Below are 22,726 nucleotides of genomic sequence, written 5' to 3' on the forward strand. Positions count from 1 at the left end.
GGGAGTAGAGTGACAGCACTCTAAGGGTGGCGTTCAAACTTAAGATTCCAATTCACTAGGTCTGGGAGATGGGGCAAAAATCAGTACTTTAAACACAATTCCAAAGGGAATTTTGTTGATCTTCCAATTTTCCCAATTGGGAACCAATAAGTAATGACACCAAGATTACTTCCCCAATAAGGCCAGGGCCCTGAGGTCTGGTTTTCTGCCACGCTTACCTTTGGTTGGAAAAGAATTGGTACCACGTGCCCCTCCCCTCCAAACTTTTTGAGAGGCAGTATTTTTGTCTGCTATGCCAGCCCACTTCGGGGAGGGTGGGGAGGGGGAGAGGAGGCGTGGAAATAAGCGTGACTGTATACAAACCAGAAGGCTATACACATCACTTAACAGTGGTTACCGCTGGATGGCAGGTGAATTATCTCTCGTGCTTTTTATTTCCAAATTTTCTATGCTGAGTTTCTTACACAGTAAAACAACAAATTCATGTTTAAAAGACTGATGAAAACAGACACCCTCTGCTCTTGCCACACTGGTTTCTTGTTCAGGAGGTGGGCGCAAGCACCTGTCAGGCACCATGGCCCTGCCCGGCATCAGGGACAGCGGTCAGGGAAGGACGGAGGCGCGAGAAGAGCTGGGACAGGCCAGGGCTCTGTGCGCACGTTCTACCTGGTGCTGGGAGCTTCTGAAAGAATTACTGGGAAAATGCAAAAACATTTCCAAATCTTTCTTTTCCTTCCCCACCTCCAGTTTGAGCCCTGAGTCGCCACTTAAAGAAGAGTCACTCGCTACATAACCCTTTTCGATATTTATTTCCTGTACAAAATATTTACAGTCTCACTACAGCTGCCTGGCCCCTTTGCCTGGCCTGACAGACCTGCAGCAGGGCTTGGTCTCTAGAAAACATGCTGATGCTCTCCCTGCTGTTCACTTGCTGCTTGGCTTCCTTCAAAGACACTAAAAGGCCAGTCGTTCAGCCCGCCTCCCCCAAGTACCTGGGCCACAAGGGCATAAACAAAAGAACTGGCCAAAAGAAGAAACACGAAAGTAAAAATTGCCCAAGAAGTAACACATATTCCTCCTTCTCTCTGACATGTACCTTTTGCTCCCATGTTGACTAGTACCAGAGCAAGATTAGAAAAAAAGAGAAAAGGAAAAGGCCAAACAGAGCAAAGATACTTCTGAACAGACTTGGGAGAGGGAGTACACTGGAAGAGTAGAAAACCACAACAGTATCAAAGGGTTTTGTTACACAAAGACCCTGGGGCCGAGGCCCACCACAGGCACGCAAGCGGCCGCAGCCAGCCGCGGTGGCACCCAGGATGCTCTGAAAAGTGCTATGACTGGAGCTTAAAATGACAGATCTAGCCAAGAAAATCAAATCGAGCTCCAGCAGCAGTCTCTGGAGGGCCACGGAGGGGAGAATGCAGAGTCCAGAAGAGGATCAACTGCCAAGGACAGCAGAACCAGCCCACGTACCCCCAGCTGGAAGCCCCTCTCCGGGCCCGAGGGGCAACGTCGCCTTGTCCAGGGTGATGACGAAACTCGCCTGCATGTGTCCCATGGGAAGACACTGGGGCGAGCAGCAGCACCTTGTCCTGGTCCCTGAGGAGAGCAGTGACCGTGTGGCATGGAGGACCCTGTGGGTGTTGAGGCCCTGACGCTGGATCCCAGACCCCAAGAATGAGTGAGGTCGGCACCCATGCCAAGGACAAATGACGACTGCGAAGGAGTGAGGTCAGGCAGCAGCGGGAGCAGCTCGGGAGGGCTTGTTCCTTGTGATCCCTGGGAACAGGAGGGCTCAGACATGCTTCCGGGAGGCCAGGGCATTGCCATAAGTCCTGCCTCATCTCTGGCCTCTGTACTTGCTGGTTTTGGCAGTAAGGATGGCTTGTAATATTCTCAGAGTTGAATGCCCCGTTGAGAAGGGTAGCTTGCAGCAAAGCCTTCTTAAACACAGAAATTTGGAGAGTTGATGAGAGTTTGAGTCTTGAAGATGTGTGTATTCAAACTGTAATGAGAAAGGATGGTGTGATCTTCCAAGAGACAGCTGCAGGTTCTCTTCAGTCATCGTGTAACCGAACCTACTAGATCGTCCTCCCTCCACTGGGACTCCTGCTGGCAACTGACAGAGCGAAGTCACTGAGCAGCTGGGTGTTTGTTGTCTGACACAGCTCTTCTATGTATGTTCCTTGTGCCCTGACCCCAAGGACCTGTGACTGAGCCACAGGTCCCTCTTCCCTTGCCTCAGTGCTGCCAGAGAAAACCAAGCAAAGAGAGAACCAGGCATCGTTAGCATGCTATTCTTACTGTCTCAATCCCTTGCTACAAAATTTTCTTCTGTAGAAAGCTAAAGAATCCCTAGCTCTTAGCAGACTGAATAAGTTGAAGGTAAGTGGCCAGGCCCAGCCACACCTCAGTGTAAAGAACAAACTCAGGGACAAACGTCAGTAGTCTTCAAGCCAGCCATGTGCCTAGACGTGTCCCGGGCCCTAAGGGAAAATCATATTCGGCACTGGAAGCTATAGCCCAGCTATCTTTCACATTCTTGGGTCTGTTTTTCTCACTGGCTCAAACTCAAAAAAAAAAAAAGCGTAGAGAGTTCTTTATGGATTAATGATCATTTCCAGAAATGCCTTCAGGGAAAAAGCTCCTTTTCCAGTTCTGACACCACACAAAAAAAATCCTTTTGTGCTATCAGTCCCCATTAGAGGTAGTCCAGTGCCATGGCCTGAGCCTGCCATTGTGCAGAGGGACAAAAATGAAGACTGCTCATGTGGGCCCCTTCCTCGCGGTGCTTCTCCCGGCTCCTGGTGAGAAGAGGCAATCACCATGCCCACAAGAGGGACTCACATCACCTTAGGTCAAGTAGTGAGGGCTGCAGAGGGGATCTCTCAGAGCCACCAGCAGAGGAGGCTGAGCAAGGCGGAGGCCAGCCTTCTAAGAAAGCCGAGCCCTTTGTGTAATCTTCCTCAGCTACTGAAGCAGCTCCTGCCACTGAGATCTTCTAAGAACCAAATGAAGTTACGGCAGCACGGTCCTCCTCTCGTGACTGAGTGAGCAGCTCACATGACACACCGTGCCCAAGTGGCCTGTGGGAGAGATGTGTAGGGGAGCAGCAAGGGAAGGATCCAGCTCACAGATGACCAAATACTCCAGCTACTGGGGAGCATGCAGCAGCTTCTGGCCGATGGTTCCGTGTACGTTACGTGGATGTCTGGGTCAGTGTTATCACGCTGTTACATGCACCCAGGTGCTCCGGAAAGCACAGGGCTGGGTGGATGGCAGGAGGGCGGTCAGAGCATGCCAAAGCCCTCGCAGCCCTCACTGATGGCCAGCTGCAGCATCCTGTGCACCTCTTCGTACGAGTCATACGTGGGGAGGCACAGCTGGTTAAAACTGGAAGGGCAAGGGGAGAAGGGGTTAACTCACACTGCCAGAAGCACTGGCAGGGGCTGGGACGACCCTCCCCCGTGAGCGTGCACTGGACGGTCTGGTACGCACCACGTGTGTGCAGTCGGGAGCGTGCTGTGGGTCGGAGCAGCAATAATCTGGAATGAGGGACAGAGGGCAGCGAAACCTCCGGGTGGTAGCTGAGAGGAGCCTGTTGTGAACTGTAGCAGCCGAGCCAACTCCTCCTGGGTCAGACTGGAAACCACAGTCCAGAACCATCTCATGACCTGCCAGAGAGAGAGAGCACAAGGTGGGGTCACACTCAAGTGTGCAGCCTAGGATCTGACCCCTGGGGAGAGAACAGGATACTCTGAAGTGGGCGACAAGGGTAGCAATGGTTACAGTCGACAACCTCTTTACGAATTTCTGTTGTCACACGGTCAGCAGGGTGGTCGTTGATTGCCAGGTTCTATTCCTTTGCATTTCTCACGTACGACTCCTGTGGCAGGCAGCACAACAGCCCCGAGGGACCAGGGCTCCCTTCTGCCTGGACAACCACCTGTCTCTCCCTCATGTGTCATTTTTTCCCAGTCGATATGTCTGCCTCTCTGATTCCTGGATACTTCTCTTCTGAAAGCTTTTCCTTGTAACAGGGCACAAATCCAATGAAAGGAAGTTTGGCCCACTTACCTTCTCTCTGAAATGCCATGAGCCGCCAACGACCACTGCGTGGGCTTTGAAGTCAGACACACTGATGTCCCCAGTCCCACACATCAGCAGCTGGAGAAGATAGTCAGGTGTTACCAGGACAATCAGGGGACAAAGACGCAACATAAGGTCAAAATTGCCTGTGTTAACATGCAAAATATGGAATAAAGAAAACACCAGGAAAAAGACCATAAGGTGAGATCATAATGCCAGAACTCTGCTTTAGGAAAATTAATTATAACAGGCCAATGGTTCCTAACCAGCGTGATAAAAATCACATAGCTTTTTAAAAAAATGTGTAGATGCCCAAAGCCTTACCCCAGACCTACGGAATCAAAATCTCCAGGAATGGGTTAGGAACTTGTGTATTTTGAAAAAGTTTCCCGTTACTGATGTGCACCCCTAATTAAGAACTACTGGGTGATCAGTCGATTCAACATCTGACTCTTGGTTTTGGCTCAGGTCATGATCCCAGGGTCGTGGGATCGAGCCCTGTGTCGGGCTCGGCACTGGGTTCGTAGTCTGCTTAAGATTCTCTCTCTCCCTCTGCCCTACTCGCACAAGCTCTCTCTCTCTAAAAAAATAAAATAAAAAGGCATACAGAATAAGAATTGCTTTCTTGTTTAAAAACAAAACAAAACAAAACTGCTGCAGACTATTTTGAATTGAAACAAAGGACAAAAAAAGAACCAAGTATTTACTGAGTCTGCTTTGGAGAGAGCCTAGGAACACCAGGAAGAAAAGGCAGGCCCGTTCCCTCTGATGAAAAGTCCCAGCTCCTATGAATATTTCAGATGGCCTTTTCTGTTTCCCTTCTTTTGTGGATTGGGATCCATCCTTCTTTTGTGGACTGAACTTTTACTACCTTCCCTTTAGCCCGGCCTCTACTTGATCAGATAAATTAAAAAGTATACCAAAAAAATGAGAACATTAATGACTTCAGAGGCCTAAACATCTTGTTGATATCCTAATTTGGTTCAGGCTCCAGCATGTGACTTAGCAGACTGTGAGTACTCACTCAATAGTTATAAAAAATGATACATCTTGGGCGCCTGGGTGGCTCAGTCCGTTAAGCGTCCAACTTCGGCCCAGGTCATGATCTCGCGGTTCGTCAGTCCGAGCCGCGCGTCAGCCTGTATGCTGACAGCTCAGAGCCTGGAGCCTGCTTTGGATTCTATATCTCCCTCTCTCTCTGTCCCTCCCCAGTCTGCACTGTCTCTCTCTGTCTCTGTCTCTCTCTCAAAAATCAATAAATGTTTAAAAAAAAAAAAAAAGATACATCCTAATCAAGAGACCAGAAAAGCCCAAATTAAACCTGAGGAGCCTTGCCTCCTTCAAGAAGAACCTGCTAAGCTGAGTGAGAGTAGAGTGCGAGTGCCGAGTAACTGTAAGAGACTGTGTCCTTCCTTCCTACTCACTTTTAAACGTTGTTACAAATGCCATGCTTCATGGTAAAACAAAATACACCAGTAGCTAGCTATTCCTCAGCCCCCAAAATAAACAGCACTAGATGATAGTCTATGGGAAACTTTAGGCTGAGAGATAGAGCATTCATTTTGTTTGAATTTCATGTATGAAGGTACAAATGTGATGAAAATTGCACCCGGCTTTAATTCTTGTTCTTGAAGCCAATTCAGTTAATAAGAATAAACACTCTATAAGACCACGTGAAACTAGTTTTTTGTTTTCTCATTTTTGAAGAATTTCCTCCTTACAGGCAACAGTTTGCAAAAACACACTCTTCATAAAAGCTGTGTGAAGTGGGAACTGATAAGTTGCCTTGTATGTATCATCTGTGAGCAGCAAGTAAGTAACCAACTGATTTTATTTTTTGCCCACAAGTTCTATTTTGATAATTACAGAATGGCATTCACCATCTTATAGCATTTTTCGGTTGTTACAGGATCTGAATAAGAATATATTAACTATATAGCATTGTGACCCCAAGCTTTGAAATATGTCACATCTCTTGGTTTGTCTCCTTCCCTGGGACATAGCTCCATGATGGCAAGGGGCTTTGTCCTATTCACTGCTAGTTCTCTAATGCTTCAAATGTCCAAAGGACATTTGTGTAAGTGTCTCATACAGGAGACAATAAATAGTCTCTGTACAAAATATTTTATTATTCCCTAAAATCAACTTTAAATGTCATGGGATTTACAAGGACTGCACACAATACCAATGTTCTTTACTATTCAACCAGTTATCAATAATATTTGATGAATAAATGACTATTAATTATTACTCTTCAAGGGTAATTAGCTACAGTTTCTAATTTTCACATTCTAATGTTCTGAAAGCTGGAGAAAGGGTAAATGCATGGGAGGGTCACAAAAGGGAAACCAACTCTAGAACGAAGGACTTCCCCACCTCATCTCATAAGAGAAGACACAACAAGCTGGTTCCTGCGTGCACACTCAAATACCCAGTCAAGAATGGGGGTCTGCGGGGCGCCTGGGTGGCGCAGTCGGTTAAGCATCCGACTTCAGCCAGGTCACGATCTCGCGGTCTGTGAGTTCGAGCCCCGCGTCGGGCTCTGGGCTGAGGGCTCAGAGCCTGGAGCCTGTTTCCGATTCTGTGTCTCCCTCTCTCTCTGCCCCTCCCCCGTTCATGCTCTGTCTCTCTCTGTCCCAAAAATAAATAAACGTTGAAAAAAAAAAAAAAATTAAAAAAAAAAAAAAAAGAATGGGGGTCTGCAATTGCAAGCACTTACTTCAAGCTCGTTTTCATCAAAAATGGCCAAAAGGTTCTCAGGGACCAACTCATTCAGACCTGAAACAAAGTAGCCAAGTTAAAGCCAGACCCACGTTGTGGATACGGGGATTTTTATCTCAAGACCAAGAACAGACAGGCTCTCACCTTTTAAGAAGTGTTCCACCTCCTCTTTCACTTGACTGGCCAGTCGATATTGGGCCAGTAGATTTAAATAGAAGATTTTATTCGCATTAGTGACTGGGGTTTGAGCTCCACCTGTCATGAGCTCTACCACCTGAAACAAGAGGCAAAAGAGACGGGGGAGGCTGTGGCTGGGAGTTGACGACACTCAGCCGCTACGTCCCATAAACACAGCATTATCGAACTCCATCACAGCAATGAGCGTCTGCTGCACCCTCAACCTCGCAACACACCTGGTTTCATATACTTACTAAGCTTCAGCGGTCCTACCACAGCACATTCTACTAGCTACTAGGGTATCGGAGCGAGTCTTCTCTGACCTGGTCAACTAGTGGGGACGGAACAGGAAGATATTACGGTTCCTTGTCAGCAAGAGCCTCATGTCTCTATGATCCCAAATTAAGCCCCTACTGACCTTTGGGACACTGCCATCCCCCCAAAGCTACTTATGCAGTGACACTTCATTATCACTAAGTTCTTTTTCTACTGGAAAGGAGGAGTGGGTAGGATATATGGGTACATGTGTCTTTCGCTCCATTAAATGGGCCAAGATCATCAACCGTGGGATGCAATGTCCTGATATGGTTGCCACTAGCCTCACGTGCTTACATTAATGACAATGAAACAAAGTGAAAAATTCAGTTATTTGGTGGATAACAAGCCACATGCTGGGTGTCCAAAAGACAGCCCAGATAAAGAACATTTCCATCATTGTGGAAAGCTCCATTTGACAGCCCTGCTGTAGAGCAGGCTGGGAACCATGGGACCCAAGGCTTTGGTTCTCTTTCTCACCTTATCCAATTGACCTGATTTATTATATTTCTCTTCTGCAAAGACCAGCTCCATCTCACTCATGTCATTGTTGAGGATGAAGCAAACTTTAGATTTGTAGAATTCTGGGTCATCTGTTTCAAAGTACTGAGAAGACAGAAAGACAACAGAACATGGACTACTCGTACCCAGAAAGGCAATTTGTAACTGCCTGGAACCACTTACCCCTCCCCCCTTAAGAACAATGAGCACAGAGTGGAGGAATTCCAGAATTAATGGCCAGGAGCCTTGGTAAAAACACATACCTAAGACATTACCTTATAATGCATACGTAGGCCTATGATCTGGGCCAAAAAAGAGCGGGTAAATCGAGCTCGGACCAATTGCTTGTAGGCTCCTCCTAGAGACGACTCATAGAGACACTTGCCCACTAACCGCCCTGCAAACTCATACACCTTCAAGCGTAGATGAGCAGGGCGATTAGGATTGGGATGTACCTGTGAAAGAAAGAGATTAAAAGGCTCTGGGGCACCTGAGTGGCTTAGTTAGTTAAGCTTCTGACCCTGACTCAGGTCATGATCTCACAGTTCATGAGTTCGGGCCCCACATCAGACTCGCTGCTGTCCACCCAGAGCCACTTCAGATCCTCTGTCTCCCACCCCCACCCTCTGCCCCTCCTGAGTTTATGCGCTTGCTCTCTCTCTCTCCCTCCCTCTCAGAAATAAATATTAAAAAAATAAATAAAGGCTCTGGGCCATTTTTCTTCAAGCCTGGTTCTGGAAAGACCCTCCCCAACAACTCCATCCCAAGGAAGCAAGAATTTCAGTGTTAGAATCAAAGAGTTGTCTAAATGCCATTAGTTGTTTGGTAGCTAACATGAGTAATTTAGACTGACTGGAAGATAGAGGGCAAAGATGGATTTATAGTAAACAGAAGAATCTTACATTAGGTCTGTGGTCCCTGGCTGAGTATGGAACTTAACCAATGGATGATGGGAGGTCTTTTCCCTAAACCTGAAATTCTTTCAAACGAAGTCTACTTCTCTACTGTTTATACTTCTGCCTAGTCAAAGATCTAGTTCAAAAGTCAATGGCCTTAGGTATGTTTTGATAAAAGTGGCTTAATCATTATAATAGTAATTAGTAGAACTGCCATTGCACTAAAATACTTTTTAGTCAAATACTCAACGTCTGCATTTTCTCTTATTTTAGACATGAAATAATAAAGGCAAAGAGGAGGGAGGCAATCTAATTGGTTCATACTGTAAGTATCGAGATTAAGAACAAGACACAGGTTGTCAGATTTCCAGGACAGTTGCATAATCTCAAACCCTTGTTGGAGTTACGTATTGTGATGCAACTGACATTTTCCACCCGCCCACAGGGAAGTTGCAAACTCACTAATGCTTGGTTGTTGTCACTGAATCGGGTGAAGAGCTGATTGGTGGTATCAAATAATGCTTTGCAGATTAGCTCGAACCATTCCCGGCGAGGCCCTCCCCAGTCCAGAGCTGAAAGGTATAATAAAAATAAAAAGGGACTCTGGCCTACCACCTCTTGTTGCTTGTGTTCCTTTATTCATCATTCGACACTCTCCACCTTCCTTCCACTCCACTACGTGTTTCCCCACTCCAACCCACATAAACTGCAGGGTTTTTTTTTTTTTTTTGGAAACCCCATCCCTTTCTGTAGGATTAAAGGACTTAAGATATTTTGTTCACTAAGTTAATGCCCCCTAGTATGGAAACACGGGAGATCAGAGATCCCAGGAAATGGACTTTTCTCTTGTTCTGCAAAGGTTACTACCTTCCTTTCTGGTCCCAACTCTTAGCGCTTGCCTCCAAGTCCCTCTGTCTGTGCTCTACAGGCTCCACCAAGCTACCTGGCCAGTAAACACCACATCTTCTGTTTCAATTTATGACTTCTTTTTCCTTTAGGAAAATAAGCTTGGGCAATGGCAGGGGTAGGGGGGATATTTTTGTTCTTTGTGGAAAGCAGGTAAGGAGGAGAGGAGGAGTGGGGAAGAGAGTTAAAGAAAATGAATATGAGGGGCACCTGGGTGGCTCGGTCGGTTAAGTGTCCAACTCTTGATCTGGGTCATGATCGCACGGCTCATGGGATGGAGCCCCGCATGGGGCTCTACTTGGGATTCTCTACTCCCTTCTCTCTGCCACCCCCCATCTCTCCCTCTCTCTCTCTCAAAATAAATAAACTTAAAAAGGAAAAGAATATGAAATTTTGAAACTGACCTTCTTCGTCTTGGAAAACCACTTCAAAGTTCTTGCTCCAATCTGAGATGGAGAAATTCCGAGTAGCTTTCAGCGACTGAAAAGCAGTGAAGGGAAGGAAACTGTCAGAAGACTGGCTGGCATCTCTTGGGTGTTCAACACAAAAACACAAGAACAATGCCATTGTCCCTGTAACCATTAGTACTTGGAGGAGATACAGTACTCAGATATAAGCTTTAATCATGCCATCTTATTATTTAAAATGCACAGATCTCCGGAAAAAAACTTAAGATTTTAAAAAACAACCTAATTCATCTTTATACCATTGCTTTGTTGGGAAGTTTTGAAGCTTTTTTTTTTTAATGCTCATTTTATTAATTAGAAAACTCTTACGTGAAGAAATAAAAAGGACTCAATTAGTAAGCTGTCAGCAAGAGAACCAAGGAGTCCTGGTTTTCAAGTACAGTGTTCACTAGAAATCTTTATCCACAAGCTATGTTCAGACAGGGAGCCATGCCACACAGGGAATGTGGCTGAGAAAAGGGGTTTCCAGTCACACCTACCAGAGCCAAACATCACAAACACTTTCTGGACAGGGACCAAGCCTTCTCATTCTCGAGGAATGCAAGAATTATGCCAGTGTCTGTGCAGTGGAGACAGACACACATCAGGTGCTCCTTTTCCATCAGACCAGAGTGACAACAAAAGTCATTTCCTTTTAATCCAACAAGAGCTCTTCTATTCCAGGGATTCAAGAGTAAGAACTTTCTTCTGTCAACCACTACTTCTACCTTCCCCACACACAAGTTCCAGGAGATGGTTCAGGAACGAGTTCGGTACGGATTATAAAGCCGACGTGTCAACTAGTCTCTCCCCTGAATAACAGGTCTTGAACAAATCTACTCCAAACTTAGTACATAATCAAACAAAGAGAAGAGCAGTTTTTAACAGAGATGTTTAAAGAGAAGGGAAATTGGGGTTTCAACCTGCAGAACATAACCAAACACCAAAGAGGTTTCTAGTTGCAAAATCCTGACAACTGACAACGGAAATGAAACTTTACGCACCGATTCCAACAACGTGTGTCTGCTGACCTTCAGGGTGACTTTGGAATGTGGTCTTTTCATATGCACCTGCCGAAGCTCTCGCTGGAAAAAGTTCACCTTGTCCTGAAAGGTCTCGGAGCCTCCTGAGGAGCAAGAAGATCCATCATGATCACAGCCTCATCTCAAGACACCTGTGCAGTCCACACCACACCTTCAGACGCCCAGCGTGGCTGGGGTCACTGCCTTCCCTGTCAGAACCCCTGTCCAATCTTACCTATATTCTTATGGAGAGAGCGGATGAAAGTGGCTGCTAGAATGTTCCTCTCCTTACAGCTGAGCTCCACGGGCGGCTGAATGCCATCATCTACCACCAGTGTCAGGAGCTTATGAACGGGGTCGGGGCCGAGGTATGAAAACTAACAAAGGACAAAAGAAAAGGTTTAGTATAAAACCCTCAAATCCAGCAAAAACTTTCCCTATCCCTAACCTTCAGTACCAACCAACCAACAAGTTAAGCCTGTTTTCTCTAAGTGAGTACCTACTAGGAGTGTATCACTGTGTTTTTCATCTCCGTGCTCTACAATCCAATCTCATGTTAAGTTACTGGAGTCACAGAGACTGCCTTTAGTGAGGATCGCAGGTTAACAATACAGACCTCCTAACATAAAATATAAGAAGGGTGTACTCTTGAAACCAATATTGCGCTGCATGTTAACTAACGAGAATTTAAACAAATAAAAAAAACTATCAAGGTTATTATAGGTAAATGTATGTGTGTATGTGTGTGTGTATGTGTGTACATATACATATAGAAACACACATACACTGTTGAAGGCAGGAAGAATATACAAATACCTGACGAGGTTGGGCAAACTGGCTGGAGGAAAGCAATTTGCCTTTAGATTCCAAAAGCTCGGAAAGTTAAAACAAATGTTTTTAATAAACGAGAATGCTGATTCTAAAAGAGTTAGCTTTAGCATGTTGGAAAACCAAGCTTGGGCCAGAACTGCCAACACCTTCTCCATTAACTTAGTCTCAGGGCAAAAGAGAACTGTTGAAGAATTCTGATTTGCTACTAATTCTTGTTTCTTTAGGTATGTGTCTTTCTAGAACTTCTGTATTCTTCATGCCACGTTGTGAGGACAAAAGACGACCCTTTCTTTATTCGGCAATGAATTCCGTGTGCACAGTAAGAACTTCCAGAAACACCAAAAGCCCTTCTAGGAATAAACGAAAGGCTGAAACATTTCAGAATTGAAGCCTGCTCAGCATAAACCAAATGTAAGGTTCAACTTACTTTTGTTCCTGGGCATACTCGGAAGGTATAAAGGCGCCAGGGAATGATTTTCAGGTAGAACTCCTTCACTGAGAATTGCTGGAGGGACAACATACAGAAAAGGAAGTGAGTGATAAATAAAAAGGGTCTATCTGGGTACTGTAATTAAAAAACCAGAGTCCCTACCTCCATTCCTCATAACCCTTTCCCTCTAGGGACAAAGAGGATATTTTTTTAGTACTAAAATAAAATAAATAACATCAATTCTATCTTAAAATAGGCAAATTGAAAATATTACTCTGACAATGCAATTTCACACAGAGACATTTCATGATCTTCCTATTCAAGTCTTACCACCAGTTCTAAATGTCTGAGATCAGATTTTCCACTTTATGAGTAAACATTTTACCTAGAAACAATCAAAATCTCCTTCTGTTCAGCTGAGTGCTGCTCAGACTTCCTCAATGGACAGGAGATACCTGTGGCCCCTACCCACTGCTTTATCTCTATTAGAATGGTAACCAGGGGGGCCCCTGAGTGGCTCAGTCGATTAAGCGTCCGACTTCGGCTCAGGTCATGATCTCACAGTTTGTGAGTTTGAGCCCCGCGTCTGGCTCTGGGCTGACAGCTCAGAGCCCGGAGCCTGCTTCAGATTCTGTGTCTCCCTCTGTCTGCTCTGCCCCTCCGCTGCTTGCACTCTGTCTCTCGCATTGTCTCAAAAATAAATAAACATTAAAAAAAAAAAATTAAAAAAAAAAAAAAAGAATGGTACCCAGGATTTGCCATGGGAGGCCAGGTGGGGGATGGGAGGGTAAAGGTGGTCGTGTGGTTGCAAACAAAAAAGCACATAAAAATGGTGAGAATAAAGAAGGGTCTCTTTATACTATTATAAAAAAGAAAAAGACAAAGCCAATCACTTTTAATCTAAAAAAAACCTGTTATCTAAATGTACAGATCTGGCTTTTTCTTGATTTAAAACAAGCTCTTCATTAAGAAAATTTCAAACACATGCTAAAGAAGGGAAAATGGTATGATGAACCCATCATCAGCTTTAACAATTACCACCTCGTGGTCAAACTTGCTTCATCTGTACCTCACCCTGGCCCTCATTCCCACTCCCCTAGTTCAAAGCAGGACAAGCTTTTAATGACACTTAGCAAAGTCTGAAGTAGAACGGAATTGGGACTCAGTTTTGGTTATGAGATTAAAGGGATAGAATGGGATGTTTCAAGAGCTCAGTTTTCCGAGGTCTGAATGAATAAGCAAAATACAAATACTCAAAAGAAAATCCTAACACAAAGTGCCTCTTAGATCAGGGGCCTTGGGAAGTTCACCTCCCTGCCTCTGCCAAAATTTCTGTGTTCCAATCTTGTAGCCTGAGAGAGACATGCATTTATTGTGGTTTCATGAATCCAAGAATGAAAGATCAAATTGTTTCAAAACAGCAGAAGGGGCCAACAGTAATTTTTATACTAGTGAAAAATTTTTAATGGTCAAGAGTAGCTTTCTTTAAAACTCTGAGAGCCATTCCTTGGAACACCTTCCCAGAAGCAATCAAAGGGCAGAACGCCTCAGGTGCTCTAAAGCACCAAGGTACACAGACCTTCTAGACAGAGTCTTAATCCAGTCCAGTCCAAACATGTGCAGCAAAATTGGGGGGGGGGGGGGGCGCAATCTTCTGCTCAAGCTTAAGTAGCCTCTCTTGGTATCCCAGAAAACCTACAAGTCAAAGATCTTGCCCTGACTCTCACACTAATGCTTTGTGGTTTTATTACCGATCGCCAAATATATGCAGGTTTAGGCGAGGGGATTTTGAGACAAGAGTGAGCGGTCCAACCTTTGGGGACACGTAGCAGTACACCTTCTTCGGTTTCTTCACCTTCTCAGGGGTCTGGCACTCAGAGGGTGAGTCTTCATCTTCCTCCTCCATGGCTGTGGAAGGCCGGCGCTGGGAGGAGCTCGTGTGCATGGGGGGAAGGTGCCAAGGTGTGCTGGTACAGTTGGTGGCATTATAAAGATAAGCCTCAAAGTAAATGCTCACTCCTGAGGTGGACACGTTGCGTTCGACAATATTCTTCTCATTCTCTGAAGCAGTAACAAGGAACAAGGTTGTAAAGTAGGAGACGTGGGAGGAAAAGAAAGACCTGACACTAGACCTTTAGTCCAGAGGACTCTAAGCCAAGTGTGGCTCAGATGGCAAATGTTTGTGAGGTTGGTCAGAAGAACGCAGACAACACAAAGAACAAGTGGCCTGGGGCCAGGACTAAATCAGAGCTTTTCTTTCAACTCACCACTTAGGACAATGATGTCAAATTCACCATTATTGATTGGCTGATTTTGGTATGAAATGCAGGCATGGAAGCAGCCACGAGAATGCAGGGTGAGTCGCAAGAACACCTGGCAGGTCTGCCTGTTGGAGGTCACAGACTTCTCAAACGAGACACCAGAGCTCTCTTCTTCTTGAGGACCGAGCTACAAGAGGAAAACCGAGCATCAGTGAACATAGAAAATTTGCCCTAGTGCATGGCAGTTTACTCTTTACAAAGAACTTTCCTATTACAAGTTAATCTAAGCCTCATAATTACTAATGGGATTGGGCACTGTCAGATGAAGGAGGGACAGTACAGAAGTCAAGGTGGAGATGAGAGGAAGTGAATCAGTAAGGGTGAGAATGACAGAAAAGGAGCACACAGAGAAGGGAAGTTGCTTACCTCATGAATGGACAAACTGTAATTGTGCTCATCTCTCAAGGATGCGGAATTGTTGGTAGGGTTGTCGTACTCATCTCGGGGCACTATTTGAAGGGTGTGTGGCTGTCCACAGGTCAATACAAGAGTAGAAAAATGGCACACTATTTTGGTCTTGGAAGGAACCACCATTCCTGAAACAGACAATGGAATCTAATCCTTAGTGGGCAGCTTATCAGAGCACAAAGATCTCTTCAATCAGTGAGTCCCAGAGAGCTGGGTCCTGCCCAATTCTTAGGGATAAACACCACCATGAAGAGGATGAGAAAAAGAAAGAAAAAGATTAATTCAAATGAACCGGGGAACTCATTTTCACAAATTTCTAACCACTGCTGCACTACTAACCATTGCTGCACTAAACAAAAGGAGAAAAGGACTCACAGGAAACAGAACTGAAAGCTACATTGTGTCTACAGTCTCACTGGGAACGTACAAGTGAGGCAGTCCTCAGAAATTGGCGCTAAATGGGGCGCCTGGGTGGCGCAGTCGGTTAAGCGCCCGACTTCAGCCAGGTCACGATCTCGCGGTCCGTGAGTTCGAGCCCCGCGTCGGGCTCTGGGCTGATGGCTCGGAGCCTGGAGCCTGTTTCCGATTCTGTGTCTCCCTCTCTCTCTGCCCCTCCCCTGTTCATGCTCTGTCTCTCTCTGTCCCAAAAATAAATAAACGTTGAAAAAAAAAAAAATTTTAAAAAGAAATTGGCGCTAAACAACCGCAAAACAAAGAAACAAAAAAACTCAGAAATACTTAGGTGGAAATCTAAGAACACATGTACATGTAGTATGTTGAAAACTAAAAAATGCTAGTGAAAGAAATGAAAAGGTCTACATAAAGTCAGAGGTCACCAAGTTCATGAACTAGAAAGCTCAACATAGTAAAAATGTCAATCTTCTCCAAATGATATTCATGTTTAATATCATTCTTATCAAAATCTCACCAAGAGTTTTTGTAGATATAGCAAATATTGTTCTAAAATGTATATGGAGAGGAGTTAAGATGGTGGAGAAGTAGGGGGACTGGGATTTCCCTCATCCCTCAAACACAGCTGTTTTGAGGTCAGAACACTTGGAACACCCAGGAATACAGGCTGCAGAGTCACAGAAAAATCTCCACAAGTGGACAGAGCAGCTTGACGGGACAGAGGTTTGTGTATGAGAATTGGGAGAGATAAAATGGGCAGTGCAGGAATGGAGGGGAGGGAACCCCTTCTGTGGAGAGACAAAAGGGAGAGAAAGGCTATGGAAGTATGATACTGTGTTTGGACAAGAAAAAACCCTCTCCAGACCACGGACTGGGGAACGAGAAATACGGAGAGTGCCAGTGTCTACTTTGCAAACAGCCGTAGGAGCTGAAGATCAGCGTTTTCAAGGGTGCGTGACTTTCTCTGTACCGGAGCCGCTGCCCAGTGCACATGCCTGGCGGGGAAGGGAGTCAGCCCCTGGGCGCGGCAGTGATCTCAGGGGCACACTGGGAGAGGACAGTCCCCTCCCTCGAGTACTGTGGTTCGAGGATTTATTGCCCCCACAAAGAACAAAAGATCTTGCAGGAACTGGCCAGCCAGAGGCCCTTTGTCAGATGGGTGGAGTGGCATTACCCTAGAACCAGGTCTGTGTGGTGCGGATCCTTTAAGACATTGGGTTTTGAATACTAGCCTAATGCCTGGGAGGCCCGGGACAAGCCCTGGTCCAGGGAGGAGGGACTGGGGCATCTCCATTTTTCTCCCCATCACCAACACAGTGGGGCTTCAGGGAACAGGACAGCGGCCCCCAGTGGAGGCGATGCACTGACCAAACCCTGCCCCTCCGTACCTGGTAACTGCTTATCTACTGGAGTGGGACTGACACTGACCAAACCAGAGTGATACTGACAGAGCCAGACGGCCTCTCCTGCAGACCAGCAGAGCCACCGGTCCCAGGCCCCAAAAGACAACTGTCCTGCAGTTTTGTATGTTAGTCTGTTGGGTTTTCTTTTCTTTCCTTCTTTTTCTTTCTATCCTCCTCTTCCCCCCCCCCCACCCCTTTGGAATCAGGCTCATAGTTTCTGATTTGATTTTTGGTCAATTCCTACTTATATAATATATATAAATATATAATATATGTCTATATATTACATACAGATACATATAAAATATAATATATATGTACATGTATCTTTTTTCCTTTCTCTGCTTTGGTTGTTTGTTTAATCAGGCATTTTCACTCTATTCTTTTTACACACTTTCTGTATCTCTTTCTTTATTTTCCTCTCTCTCTCCGGATCAAGCCGTATAGTTTCTTTGATTCTCTGCCTGGTCTTTTTTTTTTTTTTTTTTTGCCCATTTTGTTGTTCTCTTTGTTTGGGATAAGGTTCCCCCACCTTTCCTTTTTTCCAGGGTTGCTTCAATGAACATGTCAAAGCACACCTGGTGGAAGGTCCAAACAATCCACCACTATGAGCAGTGGGATAGAGCAGCCAAATACACAACAACAGAGTGCACACAACACACTCCGGAAACAGTTCCTGAAGTGCCAGACCCTGGACAGCGTATGACCCGTTTTTAATATAGCACTCACAGGTATGGGACACATAATAAGCTATTAAAACACGTACGTGACAGGGGTGCCTGGGTGGCTCAGTAAGTTAAGCATCCAACCTTGGCTCAGATCATGATCTTGTGGTTCATGAGTTCGAGCCCTGCATCGCAGGCTCTGTGCTGACAGCTGAGAGCCTGGAGGAGCCTACTTCAGATTCTGTCTCCATCTCTCTCTGCCCCTCCCCCACTCATGCTCTGTCTCTCTCCCTCTCTCTCTCTCAAAAATAAAAATAAACACATAAAAATATACAAAACACGTACAAGACAGAAACCTGACCAAAATGACAAAATGGAAGAATTCTCCACAAAAGGAATTCCAAGAAGAAATGCCAGCCAGAGAATTGTTCAAAACAGATATAAACTATACATATGAACAAGAATTTAGAATAACAGCCATAAGACTAATAGCTGGGCTTGAAAAAAAACACAGAAGAGGAAAATACATTGCAATCCAGGCCTATCTCAAGAAGCAAGAACGATCCCAAATACATCACCTAACCTCAAACCTAAAGGAACCAGAAAGGCAGCAGCAAAGAAAGCCCAAAGCTAGCAGAAGAGAAAATAATAAAGATTAGAGCTGAAATAAACAATACAGAATCCAAAAAAACAATAGGTCAATGAATCTAAGAGCCGGTTTCTTGAATGAATAAACAAAATTGATGAACCCCTAGCCAGACTTCTCAAAAAGAAAAAAGAAAGGACCCAAATTGATAAAATCACGAATGAAAGAGGAGAGATCACAACCAACACCACAAAAATACAACAAATTATTAGAGAATACTATGGAAAATTATATGCCAAGAAACTGGACAATCTGGAAGAAATGGACAAATTCCTAGACACCCACACACTACCAAAACTCAAAAGTGAAGAAACAGAAAATCTGAAGACCAATAACCAGCAAAGAAATGGAATCGATTATCAAAAATCTCCCAACATATCAGAGTCCTGGGCCAGATGGCTTCCCAGGGAACTTCTACCAGACATTTAAAGCAGACTTAATACCTATTCTTTTCAAGTTGTTCCAAAAAACAGAAATGGAAGGAAAGCTTCCAGACTCTTTCTATGAAGCCAGCATTACCTTGATTCCATAACCAGACAAAGAACCCACTAAAAAGGAGAACTACAGGCCAATATCCCTGATGAACCTGGATGCAAAAATTCTCAACAAGACACTAGCAAATTGAATTCAACAGTATATTAAATGAATTATTCGCCATGATCAAGTGGGATTCATTCCTGGGCTGCTGGGCTGATTCGATATTCACAAATCAATCAACATGATACATCACATTAACAGAAAAAGGATAAGAACCATATGATTCTGCCAATAGATGCAGAAAAAAACATTTGACAAAATACAGCATCCTTTCTTAACAAAAACCCTCAAGAAAGTCAAGATACAAGGAACATACCTTAACATCATAAAAGCTATATATATGAAAGGGCCACAGCTAATATCATCCTCAATGGGGAAAAACTGAGAGCTTTCTGCCTGAGATCACGAACACGACAGGGATGTCCACTCTCACCACTGTTGTTTAACATAGCATTGGAAGTCCTAGCCTCAGCAATCAGACAACAAAATGAAATAAAAGGCATCCAAATTGGCAAAGAAGAATCAAACTTTCAGGGGCGCCTGGGTGGCTCAGTCGGTTGAGCGTCCGACTTCGGCTCAGGTCATGATATCGCTGTCCATGAGTTCGAGCCCCGCGTTGGGCTCTGTGCTGACAGCTCCGAGCCTGGAGCCTGTTTCAGATTCTGTGTCTCCCTCTCTCTCTGCCCTTCCCATGCTCATGCTCTGTCTCTCTGTCTCTCTCTCTCTCTCTCTCTGCAAAAATAAACTTAAAAAAAATAAAAAAAGAAGAAGAATCAAACTTTCACTTTTCACAGATGACATGATACTCTACATGGAAACCTGAAAGACTTCACAAAAAAAACTGCTAGAACTGATACATGAATTCAGCAAAGTCGCAGGATATAAAATCAGTGTACAGAAATCAGTTGCATTTCTATACACCAATAATGAAGCAACAGAAAGAGAGATCAAGGAATCAATCCCATTTGCAATTGCATCAAGGACCATAAAATGCTTAGGAAATAAACCTAACCAAGGGGGTAAAAAAAAATCTGCATGCTGAAAACTACAGAAAGCTTATGAAAGAAACTGAAGATGACACAAAGAAATGGAAAAGCATCCCATGTTCGTAGATTAGAAGAACAAATGTTGTTAAAGTGTTGATACTAGCAAAGCAATCTACACATTCAATGCAATCCCCATCAAAATAGCACCAGCATTCTTCACAGAGCTAGAACAAACAATCCTAAAATTTGTATGGAACCACAAAAGGCCCTGAACAGCCATAATGTTGGAAAAGAAAACCAAAGCTGGAGGCGTCACAATCCCAAACTTTAGCTTGTATTACAAAGTTGTAATCATCAAGACAGAATGGTATTGGTACAAAAACAGACACATAGACCAATGGAATAGACTAGAGAACCCAGAAATGGACCCACAAATATATGGCCAACTAATCTTTGACAAAGCAGGAAAGAATATCCAATGGGAAAAAGACAGTCTCTTTAGCAAATGGTGCTGGGAGAACTGGACAGCAACATGCAGGAGAATGAAGCTGGACCATTTTCTTACACCATACACAAACATAAATTCAAAATGGATGAAAGACCTAAAGGTGAGACAGGAAACCATCAAAATCTTACAGGAGAAAACAGGCAACAACCTCTTTGACCTCAGTCAAGGCAACTTCTTACTTGACATGTCTCCAAAGGCAAGGGAAATAAAAGCAAAAATGAACTATAGGGACCTCATCATGATAAAAAGCTTCTGCACAGCAAAGGGAACAATCAAAACTAAAAAGCAACCAATGGAATGGGAGAAGATTATTTGCAAATGACATATTGGATAAAGGGCTAATATCAAAAATCTACAAAGAACACCCGAAAAACAAATAATCCAGTGAAGAAATGGGCAGAAGACATGAATAGACACTTTTCCAAAGAAGATATCCAGATGGCAAACAGACACATGAAAAAATGCTGAACATCACTCATCATCAGGGAAATACAAGTCAAAACCACACTGAAATACCACCTCACACCAGTCAGAGTGGCTACAAGTAACAACTCAGGAAACAACAGATGCTGGTGAGGATGTGGACAAAGGGGAACCAACCCTCTTGCACCGTTGGTGGGAATGCAAACTGGTGCAGCCACTCTGGAAAACAGTGTGGAATTCCTCAAAAAATTAAAAATAGAATTACCCTACGACTCAGCAATAGCACTACTAGGAATTTATCTAAAGGATATAGGAATGCTGATTCGTAGGGGCACATGTACCCCAATGTTCACAGCAGTGCTATCAACAATACCCAAATTACGGAAAAGAGCCCAAATGTCCACTGACTGATGAACGGATAAAGAAGACGTGGTACATATACAATGGGATACTACTTGGCAATGAAAAAGAATGAAATCTTGCCATTTGCAACAACGTGGATGGAACTAGAGGGTATCATGCTAAATGAAATAAGTCAGACAGATATCATATGATTTCACTTACATGTGGAATTTGAGAAACTTAACAGAAGACCATAGGGGAAGGGAAGGAAAAATAAGACACAAATAGAGAGGAAGGCAAACCATAAGAGACTCTTAAATACAAAGAACAAACTGAGGGTTGACGGGGGTGGGGGGTAGAGGGGATGGGGAAAATGGGTGATGGGCATGGAGGAGGGCACTTGTTGGGATGAGCACTGGGTGCTGTATGTAAGTGATGAATCACAGGAATCTAGTCCTGAAGCCACGACTACACTGTATGTTAGCTAACTTGCCAATAAATAAATAAATAAAAATGAAAAATAAATTAAAAAAAAAATACTCAGGTAAATGACCTCCCCCCAAAATGAAACAAAATAAAATTTATATGAAAAGAGAAAGGATCTAGAGTAGCTAAAATAATTCTGAAAAAGAGTAAAGCAGGAAGAGTCAGTTTACACAATTTCAGGATTTAGTATATACCTACAGTAATCCAGACTCTGTAGTACTGGTGGGAGGACAAACCCATAGATCAATGGAACATAACAGAAAACCCAGAAATAGACCCCTACAAATATGCCCAACCACTCTAACGAAGGTACAAAAAAAGGGCAATGTTACAGGGAAAAGATGGTCTTTTCAACAAATGGTGCTGGAACAACTAGACATCTAGAAGAAAAACAAAAACAAAAACAAAACCTTTACACAGTATACAAAAATTAACTAAAAATGGATCAAGGCCTTATATATAAAATGTAAAGCTAGGAAATTTTTAGGCAAAAAAAACAGGAGGAAACCTTTGGGATCTAGAACTAACCAAAGAGTTCTCAGATACCTGAAGTATGACCCTTAAAAGAAAAAATTAGTAAAGTGACTTCATCAAAATTAAAACCTTTGCTTTGTGAAAAACCATGCTAAGGGGATGAAAAGAAAAGCTAAAGATTGATAGGAACATATTTGCAAACTACGTATGTAACAGAGGACTCATCTGTAGAATATATGAAGAACTCTCAAAACTCAATAGTAAAAAACAAAAGCATCCAATTAGAAAATGGGCAAAGACACTTCACCAAAGAGGGGAAACGGCAAATGAGCACATGAAAAGACGTTCAACATCATTAACCATTAGAGAAATGCAAATTAAAACCACCACACCCTTAACAGAATGGCTAAAATTAAAAAATTAAAAAAAACAGTGACAATATCAAATGCTAGCGAGAATGTGAAGAAACTGGATTGTTCATGCATTGCTGGTGGGAGTATAAAATGCTCCAGACACTGTGGAAAAGAGTTTGGCAGTTTCTTAAAAATACTAAGCGTGTAACTACCGTACAACTCAGCAGTTGCATTCCTGAGCATTTACACCAAAGAAATGACCACTCATATTCACACAAAACCTCTACATGAATTCTCATAGGTTTATTCATAATAACCCTAAACTGAAAACCACCCAGATGTCCTTCGACTGGGGAACAGTTAAACAAACTGTGGCACATTCACACCATGGATGACAACTCCGCAATAAAAAGGAGCCAACTGTTG

At 43.9% G+C, this 22,726-nt stretch overlaps 1 protein-coding gene across 6 annotated transcripts in view; it reads right to left on the reverse strand.

Annotated features, from left to right (window-relative positions):
* Window positions 1-393: 393 nt before the first annotated feature.
* The window catches only part of AREL1 (apoptosis resistant E3 ubiquitin protein ligase 1), a 49,145-nt gene continuing 26,812 nt past the window's right edge, over window positions 394-22,726 (reverse strand). For 5 of the 6 annotated variants that reach the window (XM_030319565.2, XM_030319568.2, XM_030319569.1 and 2 more), the window contains 15 exons: window positions 15,025-15,194; window positions 14,605-14,785; window positions 14,151-14,398; window positions 12,335-12,412; window positions 11,312-11,453; window positions 11,059-11,180; window positions 10,013-10,088; window positions 9,165-9,274; window positions 8,082-8,261; window positions 7,786-7,911; window positions 6,958-7,087; window positions 6,812-6,870; window positions 4,081-4,170; window positions 3,502-3,677; window positions 394-3,396 (listed from right to left, as the gene is read on the reverse strand). In XM_030319565.2, coding sequence (XP_030175425.1) covers window positions 3,294-3,396; window positions 3,502-3,677; window positions 4,081-4,170; window positions 6,812-6,870; window positions 6,958-7,087; window positions 7,786-7,911; window positions 8,082-8,261; window positions 9,165-9,274; window positions 10,013-10,088; window positions 11,059-11,180; window positions 11,312-11,453; window positions 12,335-12,412; window positions 14,151-14,398; window positions 14,605-14,785; window positions 15,025-15,194 — 1,991 coding nt within the window. In that variant the 3' untranslated portion in view covers window positions 394-3,293. Of the gene's footprint in view, window positions 3,397-3,501; window positions 3,678-4,080; window positions 4,239-6,811; window positions 6,871-6,957; window positions 7,088-7,785; window positions 7,912-8,081; window positions 8,262-9,164; window positions 9,275-10,012; window positions 10,089-11,058; window positions 11,181-11,311; window positions 11,454-12,334; window positions 12,413-14,150; window positions 14,399-14,604; window positions 14,786-15,024; window positions 15,195-22,726 lie in introns of those variants that run through there. The other variant, XM_030319570.1, reaches the window with a different exon arrangement.

Source organism: Lynx canadensis, chromosome B3, assembly GCF_007474595.2.
Source record: "Lynx canadensis isolate LIC74 chromosome B3, mLynCan4.pri.v2, whole genome shotgun sequence".
NCBI classification, from domain to species: Eukaryota; Metazoa; Chordata; class Mammalia; order Carnivora; family Felidae; genus Lynx; species Lynx canadensis.